Source organism: Stigmatopora nigra, chromosome 11 (assembly GCF_051989575.1).
Source record: "Stigmatopora nigra isolate UIUO_SnigA chromosome 11, RoL_Snig_1.1, whole genome shotgun sequence".
In the NCBI taxonomy this organism is placed as follows: Eukaryota; Metazoa; Chordata; class Actinopteri; order Syngnathiformes; family Syngnathidae; genus Stigmatopora; species Stigmatopora nigra.
In genome coordinates, this window is record NC_135518.1 from 12290958 (window position 1) to 12314511 (window position 23554).

Below are 23554 nucleotides of genomic sequence, written 5' to 3' on the forward strand. Positions count from 1 at the left end.
TTGTGTTTATATATATTTTTAGACGAAATCACATCGCAAAAAAATATTGCTTGACATAACAAAATATGCAAGGGCATATTTTTAATATTTATGACCACTTGTACCTTCGAAATTGATAAATGTAGAAATCTAAGAGGCCCCGAATTGTCATTTTTCTTATTTTTTACAACATTTTCACATCTCACCAAGCGAGTCAAAGATAATTTTAAGTCATTTATGTAGGATTTTTTCTTCATTTTTGCTCACTTTATTTTCCTCTAGTGTCACCTGGAGGAACGTGCGGATAATTTTAAGTCAACTCAAACGTCCAAATTTAATTCAAACGAGCATGTAAAACTTGTGATTCGGTCTTTTTCTTTATTTGGCAAAATATTACGTAAAAGTGAACATGATGTCATTGATGTCATTGGCTTCGAAATGAAAAGAAATCAATGTAGGCCTTATTGAGATTTGCATAGGAAATATTACGGACCTAAAATATGATGTCCACCACGTACTATAAATGGTCACCTCTAACCCCCCCATGATTATCCCCACAATTAGTTTCGCCCATAAACTGATTGGCTCAACGTATAGCCGCCAAAGTGTACGTGACGACGGAGTCTATGAAGTTGCCCACAACTCGCGTGGACGCGTCGGTCACCTCCCACAGGTGTTCCTCCGTCACCCCCGCCAGGAACAGAAGCGTAGTGGCGACCGAGAAGAACCCCCAGGCCAGGAGGGCCGGGACGAGGCGTCGCGACCTCGCTGACGACGCCGCCACCACCACAGTCGCCGCCTCCCTCTCGTGAGGCACCGTTATCTTGTCGACGTCGCCGAGTCTCACGGCGTCCCACTTTCTCACGTCGAGCGGAGGCACTTTCGGCATTGTCCGAGTCGTCTTTTCTCCTCGCTCCTCTTCCTCATCCTTCAGGACTGCCAGCTTTTGTCGGAAGTCATTCATGTGCTCCAGGAAGCCGAGTGGCTCCGTGACGCCGCGGAAGTCCTCAGCTGCCGCTAGCACGCCCCGCTGTCGGTCCAACATGTCCCGCAGCCGAGTCATTTCCGGGTCATACGCTTGTAAAACGGCCAGCTTATGCGTCTCGAAGTCGCACCGGATCTCGTTCTTCTTGCTCTCCAATGCAGCCGCTAGCTTCTCCAAGTAGGCGCTGGCTCGCTCTGCGTCTTCGTTGACCGCCTGGAGAGCCCCCTTCTTGGCGACCCGCAGCGACTCCAGGCGGGCGATGGCTCCGGGGCTCGGCCAGCCCTCGGCGCCCCGAAGCAGCTCGTCGAAGGCTCTCCTCTCCCGCTCGTACGCCTCCTCCAGGGAGCAGAAGCGGTGCTCCCGGTGCTCGTCGGCGGTGGCGCAGCGACCGCAAATCAGCCTCCGGTCCGTGGCGCAGGCTGAGCTTCGTGCTGGGCGCACACGCCCGTTCGGGGCATCACCTTGAGCCGGACGTATTTCTCCACTATGCCCCGGAGGGAGTAGTTGACTTGCATGCTGCTGGCGCCGTTGTGCGGACTCTCTTTGCGGCACGTCGGGCACCGGAATGGCGGCCTGGAGAAAGCCGAGACCCGGAGGGGTTCCAAGAGAGCCTCCAGGCATCTTCGGCAGAAACTGTGTGAGCAGAGAAGAACTCGGGGGTCGTCAAAGAGACCGCAGCAGATCGGGCACGTCAACTCCTCCTCCAGCTGCTCCATGTTGGACTCCTGTCAAGAAAAAAAAAGGAAAAGGAAAAAAGTGGCTGTCACGTTGGAGCTTCCTCGCCATGGCAGTCTTTTACATTGCGTGACATGTCTGTTCCACGATCAAGACGTCGATCGCCACGTAACATTTGAAAGTAACATTTGAAAGAGACACAAAGTTGAAAAAAATCAAAATGGACGCGCTTTCAAATAACGGAGCTCCTAAAGGCACCACCGTCGACGGCTGTTCGCTGTCAAGAAGCTCGGCTGCGATCTCGTGACGCGTTCAGGTTCGCTTGGTAACTAGCGGAGAAAAGGCAAAAGAAAAAAAAGCAAGGCACTCACCAGCAGCTTAGAAGAACCGCACGTTACGACGCAATCATGTCGTTTGTTGCCGAGCAGACTTCATCCACTTACTTCCTGGATCTCGACGTTTTAACCCTTTCAACGATAGTCTGGGGTAAGTAGAAAAAAGAAAAAAACAATTATCAAGCTAGATTCATGAACTAACCTATTAAAAAGTAAGTTTACTAAATCGTACACGTGCATATTATTTTTTTTACGACTGTAAGATTTACATCCAATAATCAGCATTTTGCGTTTTTACTAATGGTGTCTTTTGGCAGACGGTCTCTAGTGAGATTGGCTGTTGCCATGCAAAACACGATAGCGTGGAATAACTGTCAACTTCGGTTTTAAGAACATTTTAGCGGCCGTTCTCGGGCTGCCCCACTTCTGTCACAAGGTATGTGTGGATGGTGATTATAAACAAATATGCTAACAAAAGCAAACATAAACGCTCACCTGTCACTGCACGTTGCTAACCGTAAAACCATTATGCCATTTTTTGATTGACCTTTATTTGGCCACTCAATGTAAACATTGGGGCTTTATGATAATGTTTTCATGTTTATAACCTAAATTAGCTCTTTTAAACAGTGTTATGATTAATTATATTTTAAAAAGTTATTTTAAGTGTAGTTATTCGTAAGCAAGGGTAGGGAGAGGTTCACAACTTTGACTTGAGCTAGAAAAGTCAAATGAAAAGTCAATATAGTCCATAGCCGTAACACTATAATATATCTGCATGTAATATAAGTAGCATTGGAATTCCACTGCATCAAAAGCATTTTGGTTGTGCAAAAGATGCACGGTTGAAACCCAATTTCATCGAGATTAGCGTACTTCGTTTTTTCCTTGCTCTCTTTCAAACTTACTTTTAACCCACTCAGGGTTATGTAACATGTATTTGCAATAGTCACGTGAGGGAATTTTTGACCCGGATTTTTTTCTTCCCTTGTTTCCATGCCATCAGCAACAACTGCCTATCGTTTACGTTGTGATTGGATGGGCGGTTGACTGATGTAACTCTGGCCTCCCGCTGGCAGGTGTCGCTGTAATTGAAAATGGCTGAAGAAAAGGACGACTTCCGAAAGTGGCTATTTGTGCTATGCTTCTTGGAAGATGGCGGCGATGTTTACGTGTTGTCTAAACTGCTGCGGAGACGGAGGACCTGGACATGTCCAACTTAAAGAAATGCCCACGGTCCAATTGGATACTCATCGCATGGGTAAATCGCATTTCTTATTTTATTAGAATCCAATTTATATTACAAAACTCCATCCATGTGAGTTCTTCTCTGCTAACATGCTACAAGATCAGCTGACCATTAGTAAAGTGTATAGCTCGTTCCAGAATTGAGCGTTTTTAGAATCGAATTTTGCATAAATCTCATACAAAACATAAACATGTATTTTCTGAGGACATTTGCCCGTCCTAAAAAAGAGAGAAAGGCATGCTCGAAAATAGATGTTGAAATAATGTTCCATGTCCCTGACGACCAAATTACATGAGATGTTTTTGACTTTTGTGTTGCAGGAACAGATGTTGTGATAGTGAAGAGTGGCCGGAGGATATGCGGCACCGGAGCGTGCCTGGCCAACGCTCCTCTGCACCAGAACAAAAGTTACTTTGAGTTTAAGATACAGTCCACTGGTGAGTACTAATGTCTGTCAATTGTTCCCTTTTTTTGAATCAAGGCTCTTCTTAACTACACGCCGAATGATTGTCTGATATGTGATATCTTTTGCTGCTCATTGAAAAGGTATCTGGGGAGTGGGCGTTGCCACACAGAAAGTCAATCTCAACCAAGTGCCTTTAGGCCGAGACGTCCACAGTTTGGTCCTGAGACATGATGGCTGTGTGGTCTTCAACAACGAGGAGAAGAACCGCCTACCTGCCAACAATCTCCCACAGGAGGGCGACGTAGTAGTAAGTTCCAGCTCTATTCTTTTCAGGATTCACACAAGAACCTGTCCAAACAAAGGTCAAATGGCATCATTTACATTCCTTTCATGAAGTTGGACCGGCCCATGTCAGATCGAGTTGGCACGAATTTGGCCCGCCCTCCAAGTTTGTATTAATTTGATTTGTAAGAGTAATGCAGGATATATTTTAGGAAAATAATTTTCTGTATAATTCTGTTATTTTCGCTTATGGCAGATTTTTCCTTGAATGGCATGTTTGCAATACCCTTTGCAGTTCAGCAGAGGGAGACAAAGATACAAAACGAATGTACTTAAGCACATTCCAAAGATTTTTTTTTTTTATCTTGAACAAAAGCATGTACCTGCTGCCAAAGTATGAATAATTTGAAGTGTAATTTAATTGTCGTCCACAGGGCATCACATATGATCATGTGGAGATGAACTTATATTTGAATGGGAAGAATATGCATTGTCCCGCATCGGGGATACGTGGCACCGTATCCCCCATTGTTTATGGTAAGGCCATCTATTATTTTTATTCTTACATTTTTCAAGAGCAATAATATTCACCGTTTTGTTCCAGTGGATGACAGCGCCATCTTAGACTGCCAGTTCAGTGACTTTTACCACACGGCTCCCCAAGGGTTTGAGAAGATCCTTTTCGAACAACAAATCTTCTAAACAAGCGCCTTTGTCATTGTCGTTGTCGTCATGTTTTGGTTGTGATTTGCCAATTTTCTCTCCCTATTGATCCCCAATTACCTCACACTTTATTTGTAATGTCTCCCATTTATAAGGCAATCTTAAATTTCCATTTCCAGACGTCCCAAATTGCACATTTTCTGAATCACGGGCCGTTTTTCCGTGTAAGAAAAACGGTTTCAAAAGGCTGATCGATATTTATTTTATTCACAGATCAAACATTAAGCAAGTTTCAGGTTAGTTATGCAGTGATTTATGTTTTTGCGACCTTATATTTTGAACTGACAGAAAATGACGTGCAACACGTTGAGATTGTAACGAGAAGTTGATTCTCCTCCTCCTCCTTCTGGTATGTATATCTTGAAATCATTTATGGCTTATTTATTATCCAATATAGGAATATTATCAGAAGCGTACGGTTCATCTTGTTGCAGGTGTGCTGACAATGTACATGTCTTTGTTTGCACTATTTGATTGTACAAGAAAATCCAAATATTGTCTAAAAATTAAATGTCTGTGTCTGCAGGAATTATTTCTTTTTTATCATTGACAATGGGATGCTTTTTTTAGACATAGTACTACTTTATTTTGTATTAGGAACAACACAGTAACTACAGCCAAAGAGAAGTGACCATATACTATAATATAAAATAAAGAAGGCACTACATCTAGCAGAAATACATTGACCTATTGCATAAAGCACTTTAATTTCACCTCACTTAAAGGTGCACAAGAATACTACAACTGACTTTAACATACATTTCCCCCCAAATTCCATAAAAAAGACAGAAGTCACATGAACGTTAACATCCACAATGAGGTAGCATTCTATCAAATCTGGTTATGATGTCACAACCTGGGAAAAGGTGGGCGTTCCCCTCATTTTGGGTGAATTGTCCCGATTTAATTGACAAATTTGTTTTCTATCAACTAAAAAAAATACATTAGCGCATCATGCGGTCGTTTTTTGGGACACAATTTCTTGGCAGAGCTGACTATACCAACTCAAAGGTCCATTGCTGGTAACCACGCCCACATAAGTCACGTGACTTGGGTCGTCACCAACCCGCCCCGCGCCCTGGAGCCCACCAGCAGCAGCAACAGCAGCAGCAAGAGGAGGACACGAGCTGCCGTGCCTAAGCCTCATCTCACGAGGAGGAAGGAGGAGATCCCGACAGCCGGAGTCACTACAGAAGCAACCCCCTCCCCGTCCTCCCGGCTCTAACACCCCCGCGCGCAGCCATGGCAGACAACGCCAGCTTGGAGAACCACCGAATCAAGAGCTTTAAGAACAAGGGGCGCGATGTCGAGGTAAGAGGCGACTTGCTGGCTCATTGGAGTCGATTTGCGAGCGGCGGCTCTGGTCGGGGCCTCCCTTCGAAGGCTAGCTGCCCGGCCCCGACGAAGCTAACCTCGGCTAAAAGTGCTCGTCGGCCTCCCGTTCCGGCATTTTCGAACAATTTCGCCTAGCAAGACGGTCACTAACTTACTCGTAGACGGTAGTGTTGCGACTTTTTATCCAAAACGACGACGTATTCGGATGGAATTTGGCAAATGCTAACTCGGCGATGCTAGCTGTCAGTGGCTGCTAATGCCTCCGGCTAGTCGGCTGGACGCCGGTGGTTCGCTGGAATGGTGGGCCTGCTCCGCCGGGACTACCTCCGCGTGTGCCTCGTGTTACTCCAAGTGACCCCAACGCCCACACTCCCTCCGCATTTTTGTCATTTTTGCATACATTCTTGACGGGCGTCGTTAAAACTAAAAACACGCGGCAGGTTAAAAAAAAAATCCCATTCGCCCCACCTTTCCTCGCATGCTAGCTAGCCAGGTGAGCTATCTTGAACCGACCAGGCGGGATTAAGCGTTTTAATCACCCGTCGGTGCCTCAAAATTACATTTACATTCGCTTTATCTTCATTTTCACCACTTGCGAAAGTGTCAACTAAGTAACCGGCAAGTTAGCAACTAGAAAAGTGACCCCCCTTCGCCATAACCACTCGTCGTCCTTAACTCGATTTAATTTCCCTGAATTCTGCGTTTAAATGATTCGAGGTGCGAAATGTAGGCTTTTCCATATAGCCAACATATTTCCCATACTTTTCAGTCGTGAATTAATATGAGAAAGGGCAATATATTTGGAGAAACCCCAGTAGTCCCGTTGCTTCCTGATCTATTAGTAATCCTGAGATAATCCTCCAACAGTACAATGCATATAAAAGCAGGCTCCCAGCAATCCACTCAGCCTAAAACTTGTGGTTCAATGTCCAGCCGGTGCTTGTTTTCAACGTGTTTGGATGTCGGTGGCACGAGCACATGGCCGCCCTGACAGATGGACCATGCCAACGCATTCTTGATGCTATTTCAGGCATCCGGGGCGTCTAGCTTCTCTCTACAAGTCGCTACTTCATCCCATGTTGGCTTCAAACTGGGGGACTTTTTTGTGTGCAAATGTTGCCCAAGGCTTTCATCTGATTTGTAACTACAGGCTGGATCAACCCACCTGGGCTTTAAATGGATGACTCAGGCTACGGCTGGATGGATTACTAATTTTAATTTGATATTCTCAAAAACGGAAGGCTCTGTTAGCACAATCCCATACCTGTCAACTGGTACGTTCTCGCCGTAATTGGTACAACTGAAAGCCCATTTTTATATTGGTACGCTGTACACATGAAAATGGTACGCTAAACGGTGATTTTGAGAAAAAAAAATAAATTAAGGCACTTTCTAGCCATTTTTCACCATCCGCCATTGTTTCTTCCCGGAAACGCATGTCTGCCAAGTGATATATGTACCGGCGCCTCTGATTGGCTAAAAAAAAAAGATCATGATAAACATTTCGTTTTGTAACACTTTCACCATGTGATTTCCGTTTCCTGTTCCCTTGTTTATGTTTACTTTCATTTGATCAGCTGTTTCTGGTAATCACATAAACATACATTTTCTACTTGTTGTTCGTGATTTTTTACAAAAAAGTAAAGTGGTAAGATTTTCCATGTATTTATACATATATGTAAGGGCGAAAACAAAATTTGGTAAGATCACAAATGGTTCGAGGTTGACAGGTATGCAATCCGCTAACAGATAGCCATGTTTATGCTAGCTAAAGTTTACTACACTTGTTCTAAATTGGATTTGAGTCACTGGGATTATATACTAAGCAGATTGGAAATTGAATTCAAGGCACAATTAAACAACATATGTATTAGCTACTTCAATTGTGCTACTCTATTGCTTAATTACACCATAGGTGGCATTGTGAGCCTCTTGTATATGTCAATAGGCTTAATTCCCTTTTTACTTAGGCCACCACCATGCATATTTTTAGGTGACAGTTAGCATGTTAGCATTTCACTAATATATATTTCTGCTTGGTGCAACAAAACAACATGGCTCAACTGTTTAAAAGATAGGAAAATTGGAAAACTTGACCAAAAATTGACCACTGCAGACCCCTAACAATGTCTGGTTCACAAAAAAAGTCCAAAAACAACTTTAATCAGCCAACCTAGTATTAATCTCTTAAAGTTGTGCCAAAATCAGTTTTGTGTTCACATGCCAAAAAGTTGAAGCCCATAAAAACTAAAGAACGTTCAGTGCTGCTAACATACAAATAAACAACTTTAACAACATTTTGTCCATTCTCCTAATGTCAAACCCTTTAATCTATATTCTGATTTATTTTTTTTTACAGCTAATTTCCTACGCCACACCTGACCATCTCACCACTGTAAACACCGACTTAGTAGAATTCCAAGTCTGCTTCTGCGATGACGCCCCAAACATACCGAGCCGTGAATACCTTTCGTTTTCTAACATCGGCAGTATGACACAACAAGACAATCATTCCAAAAATGTAACGGTTCCATTTTAGCTGACCCCAAAACTGGAATCTCACTGAGCAACCTGTCATTCGCAGTACTCTCAAAAAAAAGGAGTGTTTAGCAGACGTCAAATCGCTAATAATGGATTGTTGGCCACCAATTAATTTAGGCTGGTTTGGTGCAACGCAGCAATGGTTTGTGGAAAGATAACGCCGCCGCTGAGTTTTGACTGTGAGCACATTACGCAAGAGGCTATTTGGGAAAGCAACATGAACCCGTTGAAAGAGTCACAGGACCTCAAACGGCAAACGCCAACAGATGCATAAATACGACTATTACTCCAGCTCATCTCTCCTCACTTGTGTGCTATATGTGGTACTTGTTGGTTAGGCACCCCTTGCATCATTACAAATAGGCACCCCATGTTGACTATTACTCGTATTTTTATGATGGAGTACAATAAATCATCTTCCTATCTATCATGGTTGTAGATGAATGTTAAGTAGGTTGTGTTTTAACATCAGGGGAGAGCTTTTAATGCTAATGTGGCTGCCCAGAAAGCTTGCTATCCACCATTTCTGAATACATTTTTGCATTTTCTTCACAGACTATGCGAAGACATCGGAATGAGGTGACAGTGGAGTTGAGAAAGGTGAGAAAATACACCTACACACACCCACACAAGCTTCCATTGAAATATTTTATTTCTAATGTAAAAACCATAAAATGGACAGATGCATATTTGTGAAAATCGGGACTCAAATGGTGTTAAATTAAAGTCACTTGACACTTTCAATGTAAATTGTCACACAAACCTGCCAAAATGAAAAATACACAAAATAAACTTTAGTTATTAATTAAGGAGGCCAAGTTCTGCCTATTGGATTTTTCTGCTTAATAGGAACACTGTAACTCATTCATACAGTACAAAAATCAATTGTCTGCTTTTATTTTGACATCCTCACAGTTCCATAAAACCAATGTTTTGTGTAGTCGAGTGCAATTGGCTCATATTTTCGTTTTTTCATTCGTCCCCTAATTTGTTGCGTCTTAAAGTGCAGAAAATACGGCATACATATTATTATTATTTTTTGGGGGGAGTGGTTAAAATATTTTAAGATATCTTTAATTGACTATTTTACACTGTTTAGAGCTCTTCAATTTTGATTTTATTTTTTTCCCCCAACCGGGTCCTTAATATCCACATCACTGAGACGCAGAAAGATTGAAAAGGTTACATTCCGCGGCTTGGGATCAGGTCTACCCAAACAGTCTGAACGCCGGCCGATCGGGTCGGAACCAAAACAGTGCAGTAGGCTGATTAGTCATCGCTGACGCACAGCGGCATGATGCAGGAGAATGTAGGCCAAGGGAATCTCCTCCTACCAGTCAAGTCACTGTGTGTGTGTGTGTGTGTGTGTGCCTGTGTGCGCACTGTACAAGTAGACCACCAAAATGTGTTCACTCTCAGGGTACAGGCTTATTTTTGGGGGGAAGAAAAGCTTTGAGGGTGGCCTGGATTCACTCTGGCTTTAAGAATTTATTCGTGCATTAACGCGTCCCCCCTCCCACTCACGTCTGTGTCCTCTCCACAGAACAAACGAGACGAGCACCTACTGAAGAAGAGAAATGTTCCCCAGGAGGAGAGTCTGGAGGACTCGGACGTCGACTCAGACTTCAAAGGGGTAAACAATTAGGGAAAAGTTTATTTTCAGTCAAATGGTACCAAAAAATTGCATTTAGCTTTACTAAGCTTCTACTTCTTTCTTTGGCATCATTTTCTGATGTTATGGAAACTATTTTCCAGCCAAACATACCAAAATAGCTTACTAAGAATATTCATATATTTACTAAGAATATTTCATCTTGAAAAATGAATACTTTAAAGCCCAAAAAGAACAGTCCAGTAAAATGTCGTCTTTTGTTTACATTTTGCAGAGTATGGCTGCTAACTAGCTAGCGCTTCTTGCAGCTGGTGCATTTTTTTTTTTTTTGCTATTTAGGCCTTCACAAAAATGTGCTTCAGGCAGTTAAGGGTTAATTAGTAAAACATGTTGTAAATCTTCTAAAAGCCCTTTTTTCTGTCCTGTTGTTTTTTTTGCAGCAAAATATTCGACTTGATGCCATTTTACAGGTAAGCGTCTCCCATGTATACACATGAAAAATCTCAACGTTTCTTCAATAACACCACTTTTATTTTTGTTCTCGTTTTCAGAACGCCACCAGCGACAACGCCGTCATCCAGCTCAGCGCCGTGCAGGCGGCCAGGTAAGAAACTCTCACCAATTACTAGCGTACATCCACACACTAAGCTAGCTTTTAACCCGTGTTGTTGTTTCCCACCCGTCAGAAAACTGCTCTCGAGTGACAGAAACCCACCCATCGATGACTTGATAAAGTCCGGCATCCTGCCCATCCTCGTCAACTGCCTGGAAAGAGACGACAAGTGAGTTTGGAAACATTCAAGTCGGCTAGAGCCGTTAGCCTTTGCGCGCGTCGAGGAAATGCAGCGGGCTGTTGGCGGGCCTGAGCCAAATATAACAGCATTCCTATCTTCGGGAGGTCCAGACTTCCCAGGACCTCGCCTTGGCTGCGGACATTGATAGGATAAATAGACGTGCCGGAAGAATTTGTAGGCGGAGCAATAGCTTAGCTAGTGTCGCGTAACATGGAGTTGTTTGTTTGCGTATGTTTGGTTGTCAGATTTTTTTTTTTTTGGGTTGCTATTTCCACTTTCTGCTTAATAATTCTCAATATTTTTTTTTATTTATGTTGTGAAGCCCCTCTCTTCAGTTCGAGGCCGCCTGGGCTCTGACCAACATTGCTTCCGGGACGTCGGCGCAGACTCAAGCTGTGGTTAAATCCAGTAAGTTGGACCCAATTTCTTAATGTTGAATTGAAATACACAACTTACTTTTATTGGGTACACTTTTTTAGCTTTTATTTGGGGTATTCATTTTGGTTCTGTAATAGACAGCATATTTATTGTTGCTAATATAGTCAAATAATTGATTTTTATGCTATTAAGTCTTTTTAAAAAAAATATTTGGATAATGGCAACTAGCATACAATGTTGTTAATGTTGTGTTTTTTTTCATGTTTGTTTTTAGATGCAGTGCCATTGTTCTTGCGACTTCTTCTATCGCCTCATCAGAACGTATGCGAACAGGCTGTTTGGGCCTTGGGAAACATTATAGGTCAGTAGAACTCTTTGATTTTTGTTGTTGTTGTTAACCATGAAGTATTTCTTAGTGGATAATACAACAATTGGAAGTCAAAGAGGAGAAGTGAGTGTAAATTTTGTGTCTCCTTTGTCCAGGCGACGGGCCAGAGTGCCGGGACTACGTGATTTCCCTGGGCGTGGTCAAACCACTGCTGTCCTTCATCGACCCCTCCTTCCCCATCACTTTCCTGCGCAATGTCACGTGGGTCATCGTCAACCTGTGCCGCAATAAGGACCCGCCTCCGCCCATGGAAACGGTGCAAGAGGTAAAATACAGAAGGGATCCACCTCTGGATGAAATGGCTCCTCCCACTCTTAACTTTACTTTTCCTCCCTTGCAGATTTTGCCTGCCCTCTGCGAGCTCATACATCACACCGATATCAATGTAAGTCAGAATCAATTCACCATAATCATTCATTTTTGCAACGAGTTTGTAGTTTGATTGTAATGCCATTCAAAATGGCGTCCAGATCCTCGTCGATACAGTCTGGGCCTTGTCCTACCTGACGGACGGCGGCAACGAGCAGATCCAGATGGTTATCGATTCTGGCGTGGTTCCGCTTCTCGTGCCTCTTCTTCGACACCAAGAGGTCAAAGTGCAGGTAAGATTCGGGTTACAAAAATGGCGGAATATCCATGTCTATTTTTCTAATGACATTTTCTCTTTTACCATGTTTCGCCTGGAAGACGGCAGCTCTGCGGGCAGTGGGAAACATTGTCACCGGCACGGACGAGCAAACGCAAGTTGTCCTTGACTGCAAGGTCCTCGGATTTTTCCCCAACTTGCTCGCACACCCGAAAGAAAAGATCAATAAGGTACTACAAGTGTGGCCATAGTAACCAATGGACAGATTAAAAAAAATAATGTATATGACCTGATAACTTAATATCTGGAAGGGCTTTTCTTTGTACTTAAAATTAAGAATAATGAATCCTTGTCATTTTCACAGGCTTGTTTGCTGTCAGTGATTTGGATGTTACAAAATATTTAAAAATACTTTTTTGTGATTTGCAGGAAGCAGTGTGGTTCCTCTCCAACATCACAGCAGGGAATCAGCAGCAAGTCCAAGCGGTCATTGATGCCGGACTCATCCCTATGATCATTCACCAACTGGCCAAGGTCCTTAATTATTAATTTTTTGCCACATTCCCTCATGGGCTATGGTCCGTGTGGTGGAAATGACCACTTGGTCCACCTCATAGTGACAACCTGTCTCTTCACAGGGTGACTTTGGCACTCAGAAGGAGGCAGCGTGGGCCATCAGCAACCTCACCATCAGTGGCAGAAAAGACCAGGTGAGTCCTTTTCAAACAATCCCTTGACTGACTCTATTCTCTCAAATATAGGCCGTATTTGTCGCTAAAAAAGTGATGACTGAATCAAGGGTACTATTTATATGCACAGGTGGAGTACTTGGTGGAAAAGAACGTCATCCCACCCTTCTGCAACCTGATGATGGTGAAGGATCCCCAGGTGGTTCAGGTGGTCCTCGACGGCCTCAAGAACATCCTCATCATGGCGGGCGAGGAAGCCAGCAGCATCGCTGAGATCATTGAGGAATGCGGGGGTGAGCTTCAGACGTTTGCTTTTGTCCCGTCGCACCCTCGGACATTGGTCATTTTTGCACTGTTTCTCAGGTTTGGAGAAGATTGAGCATTTGCAGCAACACGAAAATGAGGACATCTACAAACTAGCCTTCGAGATTATCGATCAATACTTTTCCGACGACGTAAGTTCACAGTGAGACATCAACACAGTGGGATTTTAATGTGGGCAGAGTTTTCCCAGTGACTTTTTATTTTTTTTATTGTTATTCAACAGGAGTTTTAAGTCTATAGAATTTCAATATTTATTGGATACTATTTTGGTAATGAAAAAAACCCATTTCAACCAAAACTATATTTCAGACACTGAATTATATGACACATTTTGTTGGGGGAAAAAAATACAGGTTTTCCTCATGTTTTATATCTGCTCTCCACTTTTCAGATTGACGAAGATGCCAACGTTATCCCGGAAAGCACTCAAGGAGGAACCTTCAACTTTGACCCCGCTTCCAACATGCAGACAAAGGAGTTTAATTTCTAAGAAAAGAAGAAGAAAGAAAAAGCCAGGATGTTTGCTTCAACCAGCTGCACGGGTACTCTGTAATCTCTACTCCCCACAATTCAAACATTCATACATTTCTCCTCCAACCTGGCAACCCAATATGGAAGGATGGACTTGGATATTGACATTCTCTCACCACTTGGAGGTTTGTGGCCCCCATCACCCACCCCCTCTGCACTGTGGGGATTCTTTTTTTCTTTTTTTTTTTATAAACAATCAGCACCCCTTCGGCACCATCTGGCAACCTGCCTGACAACCAGGATCTTTTTTTTTCTTTTATAAACAATCGGCACCCCTTCGCCACCATCTGGCAACCTGCCTCACTACCAGGATTTTTATTTTTATTTTTTTTTAAACCCAACATATCACGACACAGAAAGCGGGAGGACGGAAGGACGTCGAATTACTGAAAGCACACTTTAATTTTTCACCCACACACACACTTTTGGACAATTGGTGTGTTTACTTTTTTGCAAGCCATCATATCACACACACACACACACACATTGGGGGTGAAATAATCCTGTTTTTTTTTTGTTAGGTTCCCTCCCTAAAACCATTTTGATGTCGGGGCATGCCCACTTTGAGGGTCATCCGAGTAATCCTCCCTAACTAACCCATTGCAGAGCCAAACCACCATTAACCATGGAGGGGGGAAAGGCCCATTTGAGTGGCAGGTGGATTTGATGGGACTTTATGATGTTGATCTTTTCTTCCCACCATCTTTATTTTTTTTTTAATAGGACTCTAAATGAATTAGTCTCCCCAGCCCCACCCCTGAAAGTCAACTGCCATTTATTTTTCATTTCTTTCCATTTAAAAGCGAACTAGCTGCTGAGAACGAGCGGCAAAGTCAGGCAAGAAAAAGGTAAAACTGGGAAGTGCAGAGACTTCCACTGTCAAGCTGGTTTAGCGCTTGGACCGGACCATACCGGACTAGACCAGACCAGACCGCGGACCGCACTGCTCATGACTCCCCTGCAATGTGAATTGTGCAAGTTGGTGGTGGTGGTGGTGGGGGCCGGTGAGTTTATACCAAAATTTGCTTTAGAAAAAAAGCAGCCTGAATTGAAATGGATTATTTTTTAGACAAAGGAAAAAAATGTTGGAACGTTGTTTTATTTTTATTTTTTTTTCTCTTAATGAATTCAGTTCGCATTTGCGATGATTTACGTTCACAGCTTCCGTCGCCTTTTAGTTTGGACCTTGGATATGTTTTAGTCTCACGAGCAAGAAAGAGCGAAAGGACCACGCTGAAAAGAAAATGGTCCAGTCGCGTTTTTGGGGAGTATCATTTTTTTATTTGATCGGAAAACGTACTTTGGAGTTAAAATAGTAAAATGGACAACAACAGGCTAAATAGTTAACATATTTTTCAAAAAACATGGTCTCAGAGAGAGAAAAAAAAATAAGTCGTATTTGACTAACTATGGTAAAGTGTAACTTATAGTCCGGATAATGCGGTAGTCATTTATTTGTAGCTAAAATGCAAATCAAGGCTATTTATCTAATGCAGCTATTTTCTCATGTTATTCGTAATATGCTGTTATGAGAATTACGTTGAACTATTGGTAACGCAAGCAAAAAGAATATTATGGTGGAGAAAGGCAGTTAATTTGTTAGGAAAAGTCTCAACTGGGGGTTACAAGAAAATATAATTCAAATGAAGTCATATGTTTGGAATGTGATGCTAACAATACATTTTCCCCCTTTTTAAAAACAACATTTGTCTTTGATTCTCATTTTTTTTATCTTAAGGTCACGACCCCTATTTGAAAAACATCAACACAAGTACATTGAAATTTCCTTGCCCCAAAAATCTGCTTTTATTTTGAAATGATAGCCTCATAGTATCTTACAATTTAAATCACGGATTACCGAATTGTTGGCGGCAAGATTCCATTTCTTTTCAGCGTGTCCTCGCTCTACGTCGAGGATAAAAAAGATACGCGGTTTTGGCTTCCAACCTTCACAGTACTACTTCACCACTCGCTTTGAACACTTGTACAAAAAACAACAACAACAATGTGATGTGTATCTCTCCTAGCCGTCTATTGAATATAACTATATATAATTATATTGACATGAAGCCTGTACAAAGCTGCTGCAGCCGACGCTCGTTGGACGACCATGACCTCGCTGTCCAACATGGCTGCCGAGGCTTTTTATTTTATCTTTTCTTGAGGAAGCAATATTTCTTTGGTTTTTATTTTTGACTTGCGTATGTATTGTGATGACATGCTGATTATTAATAATTGGAGCAGGTTTGGTCCTCTCGTCGTAATGTCGAAAATACGCGTGTTATTGCTAACTACAGAAGGGGGTGTGGTCATGACCGCTAAGGGGGAGGGGCTAGTTGTTCATATACCAGAATTACAGATTCTAGAACGAGGGTGTACAGTCATGCACTAGCGGACTAGACCGAGCCACTTTAAAGATTTACAATTATGTTTGTCTTGTAGCCACATTGGATACAAGCTTATGTTTGTTGCAAGATTTTTACTTGCTCTTAAAGGAAAAAAAAGTTGTTTTAAATGAATAATAGTAAAGCAACAGACAGCGTTTTGGCCTCTGATTGTTTCTATCTTTTTATAAATTTTAGATTGAACTCTCTTGTCTCTTTAAGGTGGCTCATTGATGCTTTCAACTCCTGTGCAAAATAAAGACAAATATGAGTTGAAAACAAACAAGAAAAAGTCGAGGTGCCTTTTTGTTTTTTGTCTTTTTGGTTCATTTGGGATGATTGGGTTTGGATTTGGTCATTTTTTTTAAAAGGGTGGGGAAGTTGAAGGATTTGCTTTAATTGGTTATTTGGAATTTGAACTGGTTGAAGTCATGTTGGGGCCACTATAGGGAAAAATAGGTGGATAAAATTCTCACTTATGAGTCAGAATTCTACATTTAAAATCTAAATTCTGTAAAATTAGAATTATTCTCAAATCCAATTGATGAGAATTCTGACTCAGATTGATGAGAACAAATTCTGAATTCTGCCTCCATTTTCCCCTCAATGGTCTTAATCCTCTTTGGTCATGTTGCAAATATTAATATAGCCTCTCTTCTTTAAAAAAATATATCTGAAGGTGCAGCTTCCCACTTTGAAAACTTTTGTTATGAAATATTAACCCACCAAATGTTCTATTTGTACATGTGACCTCCTATACGCACACACATACACCCCACATGCTGGTTGCCATGGCGATGCAAACACATTTTTACTTGTGTGCCCCCCTCCATCACCACAAGCCATCGTCGCCACGTAAACTCATTGAGGGGGAGTTTTTCATAGCATTTCTTCTCATGGCACCCTCAGGACGTGATCTATGTGGTTCTGATCCGAAGCAAAATAAAAACCTGCTGTTCAAGCCGATTGGTCATCCGACGCTTGCAAGTGTTGTGATTTGTTTTAAGAAATTATTTTTAAAAATCACATTTAAAGTGTTATTGGGGTTGGGGGGCACATGATAGTGTATTTGGTTTGTACTCATTTGTATTGTTTTAATTTAGTTGTTTTACATGCTATTCATATATACCCCACCTTGTATTTTCTCAAAGAAGCAGAAGAAAACAGCAAAAGGCCCCAAGTTCAACTAAAAATCAGTGTTTTTTTATTTTACTTTTTGTACTACCCACTTGCTCCTTTAGTTCAATCAAAACAAGGTAGCTCGACTCTACGATCGACTATTTAGCCTGCGTCATAAAGCGACTTCCGCAAACAAGATTAAAATCAGTGTTGCCAGATTGGTTGGCTTCCTGTCCGTTTGAGTTTATACGTACGTCATTATTTCTAAGTTGCTTTAATCGTTAATCTTGCTTTCGCCATAGGGAATACTCATCCAATAATGCACTTCGTAATGGGTCATGGAAAATATTGTTAGTTTATAAACGCATAACAATGAATTAATTAAAACAAAAACAAAACAATCGGAGAAGAACTGTATCTCCCATGATGCTCATCGGCGACACAGCCAACACAATGTAATCATTTCTGTTAAGTCTTTTTTAGTGGTTCCAACGCTAACATTTGACTGAAGAAGGAAATAACTTGTCTTAAAGGGGAGTTTGTAATTTGGGGTTTTTATTTTATTGAAGTGAAGTCGTATTAAGGTGTTTTGAACTGGAGACTGTCTTCCCAATCTGGCAACTCTATTTGCAGGGGCGACTGAGTACACGTAAAGACTTCCTCACAGTCCTGTAAACGCCAGTAAACATTAGCGACCAACGGCCACTTTAGACCTCGAGTGCCATGGTGAAAACCAGTAAAAGGCCTGCTTCCTTGGAGCCCAAGCACGTATTCACACAGGGTGAGTTTTGGTCCAAGAACTTGTTAATTGTCGATGCTAATTAGCTCGGGAGCTAGCTAAGCCGCCGCTTTATAAGGCAGAACCGAACCACTACTCTAGTTAGGATGGCGTTTGGGACTTCAGTCATTTTAGCTTCCCTTCCGGCGTTAAACTAAGTCAAACCAGTCTCAACTTTTTTTTAAACTTAACAGCCAGTATTGTTGGCTTTGAGATGATTCGGTGCGAACCGATGCAATTAGGGTTTGAACTCAGGTGTTCTCTTTTAAAGCGGATGGAGCCTTTCAAAATAAAATATCCATTAAATCATAAACTGACAAATGAGAAAATAACTTTATTCAGCAGGGTGACATCCCTAATGATCTTTTATACCCAGCAAACTTTTCTATATAAATAACAACATGGCCGAACTGTACCCATGGTGAACTTTTTTCCCCCCAAGCGGTCTGTTTTTTTGTCAAAATATTGAGACACCTTTGCTGTTTTTCAGCACCCTTCACCGCCTCCGATTTCCACCTGAGGGGTCTCCTTCCCACGGCTTTCGCTTGAGGCTTCCCCGACTTGGCATTGAGAACAAAATGGTGGACGTCTCTAAATGGCCGCTATTCAGTCTAATGCCCCCCCAGGATCTGGCTTGCATTTGGAAAGCGTGCGTCTTTGGCGCGTCCGCCAACGAGGCCATTTACATAAACCGGGACCATGAGGTGAGTTTATACCTATATTACATCATATCTCACGATTCCATCTGCTCGAGCGAGTTTTGACAAATTTCTTGGTAGTGGATTGCGCAAGCCAATTTGAAAATGTTTAAAAGGTGTTCGTGTTGGGGCTGAACTGCAGCAACTGCCTATGCACCGGTGACAACCAGAGCACCATCGTTCCCAAGAAACTGGACTTTCTGAGCGGTAAGAAGGTGGTCAGCGTGAGCTACGGTAGCGGCCCGCACGTCCTGCTGGCCACTGAAGGTACTGTCCAGCCCAGACACCCATTCCTGTTAAGAAAAACATATTTTCTTGATCCTAATGATTGATTTTTCGGCCTCCAGAAGGGGAACTTTTCGCCTGGGGCCACAATGTCTACTGCCAGCTGGGAAACGGCACCACCAACCAAGGGCTCTTGCCCGTGTTGGTATCCACCAACCTGCTCGACTTCAAGGTGACCGAGGTGGCGTGTGGCTCTCACCACTCCATGGCACTCACTGAATTTGGACAGGTGCGCCTTCGGATATTTAACGTTAGCCGAGATGCTAACGGTATACGAGAAGCACATTTTGTGTCGATGCCATTATTTGGACAAATGGTACTAGTCATCCTATCAGGTGTTCGCATGGGGTTACAACAATTGCGGTCAGGTGGGTTCCGGTTCCACAGCTACGCAGCCCCACCCGCGTCGTGTTTCCAGCGGACTCCAGACCAAGATCGCCGTCGGCATCGTCTGCGGGCAGAACTCGTCCATGGCGGTGTTGGACAATGGCGAGGTGAGTGCCCAGCCTCCATCTTGCGCTAACCGAACGCTCATCCCGGCTTGACCAGCCATGGTTTGGACAGGTGTACGGTTGGGGCTACAACGGCAACGGGCAGCTGGGCCTGGGAAATAACAGCAACCAGTTGACTCCCGATCGACTCGCCGGTTTGCGCGTGCAGCAGGTGAGAAATGACTAAAATTGCGAGAAACTAAAATGGCCCAATCGGGGGTCCCCCAACATTTTTCCATGGTCAATGTTTTTCTGTTTTTTTTTATCTCCAGCTGGTGTGCGGTTATGCGCATTCCCTGGCGCTAACAGACGAAGGCGACCTGTACGCGTGGGGCGCCAACGCGTACGGCCAGCTAGGCACGGGCAACAAGAGCAACCACCTGAGTCCCGTCGCCATCATGGGCGAGAAAGGAAGGTGAGGCTCGACGCCGTTCTGGAATGTGGATAAAAAAAGGGGCGTGGCCTGACGGTTTTGGCTCCTCCCTCGCCAGGATCGTGGAGGTGGCCGCCTGCCACTCGGCGCACACGTCGGCCGCCAAGACACAGAGCGGCCAGGTGTACATGTGGGGGCATTGCAGGGGGCAGACGGTCACGCTGCCCCACCTCACGCACTTTAGCTGCACAGACGACGTCTTCGCCTGCTTTGCCACGCCCGCCGTCATGTGGAGGCTCCTCTCCGCAGGTAGAATAGCCGAGTGGGCACACGGGGGAATTCGCAATTGGAGATTATTATGGTGCAAATAATATTAAAAAAAACATTGACCTTTGTATTTTTTTTGCAGAGTTAGATGATTTTTTGACGGTGGCCCAGTCACTCAAGAAGGAGTTCGACAACCCGGAAACAGCCGACCTCAAGTTCCGTGTGGATGGCAAATTCATCTATGTGCACAAAGCTGTTCTGAAAATCAGGTTAGACGCACATAAGAGCACAAAAATGGAAGGCCCACAGCCTAACTAAATCTGGCTACCATTTTGATGTAAAGAATATTTAACACCCGTTTTTACCCCACTTCAGGTGCGAACATTTCCGCTCCATGTTCCAGTCGCACTGGAACGAAGACGCCAAGGACGTGATTGAAATCCAGCAATTCTCATTCCCGGTTTATCGCTCCTTTCTGGAGTTCCTGTACACGGACGACGTGGAGCTGCCACCAGAAGACGCCATCGGTCAGGCCAAGGAACGGCATCCCCATTCAAAACCCAATCTTTTAACACTTGTTTTTTTTTCCCGTCATCCCCTGCAGGCCTCCTGGACCTGGCCACCTCCTACTGTGAGAACCGCCTGAAGCGCCTGTGCCAGCACATCATCAAGCGCGGCATCACGGCCGACAATGCCTTCACCTTCCTAGCGGCATCCGTGCGCTATGGCGCCGAGGTTCGTTCCGCGGTAGGAAGAGCCCCGCCTTCCCCTCTCGCTCTCATTCTAATACTTCATCTTCCCCGACCGTTTTTGGTCAGGATCTGGAAGACTTCTGCTTTAAGTTTTGCGTCAACCATTTGACCCGAGTGACGCAGACAGACGCCTTCCAGCAGATTGACGGCGACTTGTTGAAGGACTTTATCTGCCGAGCCGGACGCTGCGGCGCCTTCAAGAATTGACCGCACCGCAATTTCATTCCATCCCAAAGATTCACCGAATCGCCAGATGACCGTTTGCACTTGTGGGAGGAGCCAAACGTCTTCCTCTCTCTCTCCAGCACTTGGAATCAGAAGTAAGATGTTTTCTAAGTATAGTGGACTAGTTTGTACCTATGTGGTGGCACTTTAAGAAAAAAAAACTCAGGTTACAAAAGACATTCAATTTATTAAGGGCGAGAAATTGCGGTTATTAGATGATTAGGGCACCTGAGGCGACTGCTGGTGGGAGTTGTGCTGCTATTTTTGCCCCCAAATTTGTGGAAAATCAGACTTTGTACAGGATTCATTTACTCCGTTGCATCTTAACCCCTGCCCCTGTATAATTCCCCTATTTGTATTTTTTTTATAGGATATGGAACAATGTTACAAATTGTTGAATTTTCTGTAGCATTTGGACACCCAAGGGTTAATGACCACTACTATTAAACAAGATTTGAATTGAACATTTTTTTGCACAGAACCCAAGATTTTAGAAGTATTAAACAGCACCACCGATATTAGATGTATTTAGGTAGGAGTTAAATGGATAACAAAAAACTATAAAGACATATCTGTGCCTTAGAAGAAGACTTTAATAAATATTTGTAAATGGAATTAATCAAGGCCTAGTGGAGAGATGTCCATATTAGTGGGAAGAAATGCAGGTCACCGCTTCAGCTCTTTTTCGAGAAGATCTTTAGCCTCATTGATTTTGGCTGCGAGATAAGGCGAACCCCCTGTGAGTAAAAATAAAATAAACAAACAGCAAAATTAGCTTTTTTTTCATCATCAAAATATCTTTGATGATGGGTAGGTCACCTTTATCAGGATGGTTAAGGACCATGATCCTCCGGTGTGCCTCACGTACTTTGGCCTTTGTATTGACCGGACTGAAATGGCACATGAAGATTAATGACACGTTATTTGGCGTCTAAATGCTTTTTGGCAGCCTTACCTGATTCCGAGGACGAGGCTAGCTTCCCGTTTGGACATCTTGCCCTCGAAACCTCCTTTGTAGTATGACGAGAAATTCTGTCAATCAAAGAATGTGGTTTATTTTTAATTGAAATGACAAAGAAAATAAGAAGCGAGTTTAAGGTTAACTCACCGACGTCGGCATTTTTCGGACCGTATCTGTAAACATCTGGCCGAGTGGCTTCCAAAGTTGCAAGGCGTAGCGACCTAAAGAAAAAAACAATGTGATGGAGAAGAAACACAGAAGGAAAAAGTATTTTAGTCTTGCTAATATTTTAGTAGGATTTTTTTTTAGGAACAGAAGTATATAAAATCATACCTGCAAAACCTGCAGCAGCAACGCCAAGGCCGACTGCAATTAGCGCACCACTCTGTTGACAAAAATTAACATTACTTTCCCTTTCAGATCTGTTGAACATCTTTTAAATGATGACGTAAGACAAACAAAAATGCTAATTAGTATTGTTAAATGTTCACTATGCATGCGTTCTTTTGCTAAAAAGCATTCTATTGCCTTAAATTTAATTTCTTTCATTTTAAGCCTATTTTTAATCTACTTTTAACTTTTATAATTTCCTCAGGTAAAGATTTAGCATAAACGTTGGTTAAAATATGACGTAATAGTTTTATGCTTGTGTAAACAGCTAATGGAAGAGCGAGCTAGTAGCGGTCAGCAAGGTGACGAACTAAAGACTTTTTAAAGATCGCGTCCCTTAACAGACATTTTTTAACTTGTCTAAAAGACACTTACCAGCCGGCGGTCAATCTCTGCGTCGCCCCTGGTGTTTGAATTCGAACTATATTCAGGGTATCGCATCATTTCTCCGCCATCCATGGCAGAATAGCTGCTTGAGGAGGTCGCCATGTTTGTAAAGGAGCTTCTAAGCCTGTGCACTGACTAGTTCTGCTTTACACCCTTCAAAATAAGAGCGTGATAAGGAAGTGCCGCACGTCAAGGAATTTTGGTAGGCAGCTGTTGGTGTAGTTCATGTTTTGACCACAAGATAGCGACATTATTTAACTTAACTATCTTAAAACTGATTCTTTTGAATTTATTTTAAAATACTACTGACAACTTTTGTCGTATTCTTTGCAGTGTATTTCTAATATTGCAAGTGTATGAAGTAGGGTGCTTTACTTTTTGTGGGGGTTTGAGTAGTATTTTTGTGGCATTTCTGTGCAGCAGTTCTAGAGTTTCATGTTGATGATAGCTGTCCAACCATGAATACTTAATTACATAATAGGGCCTTTTCAAACTTGTGCTAGGATATTTTAATTCGTTTGCCCACTCCATTTGAGGTCGGAGGGAAACGAGTGTACAATTGCTCATTAGCTGTCAGGCCTCCCACCTCAAATGGCTTGGACACCCATGAGCGTCAACAGTAGCCAATGAGA

General features: G+C 43.0%; 5 protein-coding genes across 13 annotated transcripts; 3 read left to right on the top strand and 2 right to left on the bottom strand.

The window, feature by feature from the left end:
• Nucleotides 1–404: 404 nt before the first annotated feature.
• trim13 (tripartite motif containing 13) lies at nt 405–2115 on the bottom strand. Its single transcript, XM_077728124.1, is given in 3 exon segments — nt 405–1383; nt 1386–1689; nt 2011–2115. Coding segments are annotated over 2 exon segments (1113 nt in total). The 5' UTR covers nt 1681–1689; nt 2011–2115; the 3' UTR covers nt 405–565.
• spryd7b (SPRY domain containing 7b) lies at nt 1437–5163 on the top strand. 3 transcript variants are annotated; one of them, XM_077728127.1, is made up of 6 exons: nt 1437–2125; nt 3054–3235; nt 3544–3660; nt 3770–3936; nt 4346–4448; nt 4516–5163. In XM_077728127.1, the coding sequence occupies exons 2-6, from the start codon at nt 3130–3132 to the stop codon at nt 4611–4613; spliced, it is 591 nt and encodes a 196-aa protein (XP_077584253.1). In that variant the 5' UTR covers nt 1437–2125; nt 3054–3129; the 3' UTR covers nt 4614–5163. The 3 variants fall into 3 exon arrangements, with proteins under 3 accessions (XP_077584253.1, XP_077584251.1, XP_077584252.1); XM_077728125.1 differs by lacking the exon at nt 1437–2125 and adding an exon at nt 2256–2410 and having other exon boundaries at nt 2981–3235; XM_077728126.1 differs by lacking the exon at nt 1437–2125 and adding an exon at nt 2258–2410.
• A 542-nt stretch (nt 5164–5705) lies between these two features.
• kpna3 (karyopherin alpha 3 (importin alpha 4)) lies at nt 5706–17169 on the top strand. Its single transcript, XM_077727714.1, has 17 exons — nt 5706–5945; nt 9066–9110; nt 10054–10143; nt 10563–10592; nt 10674–10726; nt 10809–10904; nt 11239–11324; nt 11569–11655; nt 11778–11947; nt 12023–12067; nt 12153–12284; nt 12370–12498; nt 12698–12802; nt 12907–12978; nt 13088–13250; nt 13321–13412; nt 13673–17169. Exons 1-17 carry the CDS (start codon nt 5877–5879, stop codon nt 13769–13771), a joined length of 1563 nt encoding a protein of 520 aa, XP_077583840.1. The 5' UTR covers nt 5706–5876; the 3' UTR covers nt 13772–17169.
• A 435-nt stretch (nt 17170–17604) lies between these two features.
• Nucleotides 17605–21648, top strand: LOC144204467 (RCC1 and BTB domain-containing protein 1-like). Of its 7 annotated transcripts, none has more exons than XM_077728472.1 (13): nt 17605–17770; nt 17949–18096; nt 18584–18797; nt 18908–19058; nt 19139–19305; nt 19400–19570; nt 19626–19739; nt 19840–19982; nt 20059–20249; nt 20350–20476; nt 20583–20734; nt 20812–20954; nt 21026–21648. In XM_077728472.1, exons 3-13 carry the CDS (start codon nt 18672–18674, stop codon nt 21164–21166), a joined length of 1626 nt encoding a protein of 541 aa, XP_077584598.1. In that variant the 5' UTR covers nt 17605–17770; nt 17949–18096; nt 18584–18671; the 3' UTR covers nt 21167–21648. The 7 variants fall into 7 exon arrangements, with proteins under 7 accessions (XP_077584598.1, XP_077584600.1, XP_077584601.1 ...); XM_077728474.1 differs by having other exon boundaries at nt 17606–17770; nt 20812–20942; XM_077728475.1 differs by having other exon boundaries at nt 17606–17770; nt 19641–19739.
• Nucleotides 21649–21757: 109 nt separating this feature from the next.
• dnajc15 (DnaJ (Hsp40) homolog, subfamily C, member 15) lies at nt 21758–23068 on the bottom strand. The gene is made up of 6 exons (XM_077728480.1): nt 22911–23068; nt 22479–22530; nt 22293–22366; nt 22140–22216; nt 22004–22074; nt 21758–21921 (listed from the first exon to the last, which is right to left on the bottom strand). The coding sequence occupies exons 1-6, from the start codon at nt 23022–23024 to the stop codon at nt 21851–21853; spliced, it is 459 nt and encodes a 152-aa protein (XP_077584606.1). The 5' UTR covers nt 23025–23068; the 3' UTR covers nt 21758–21850.
• Nucleotides 23069–23554: the final 486 nt, after the last annotated feature.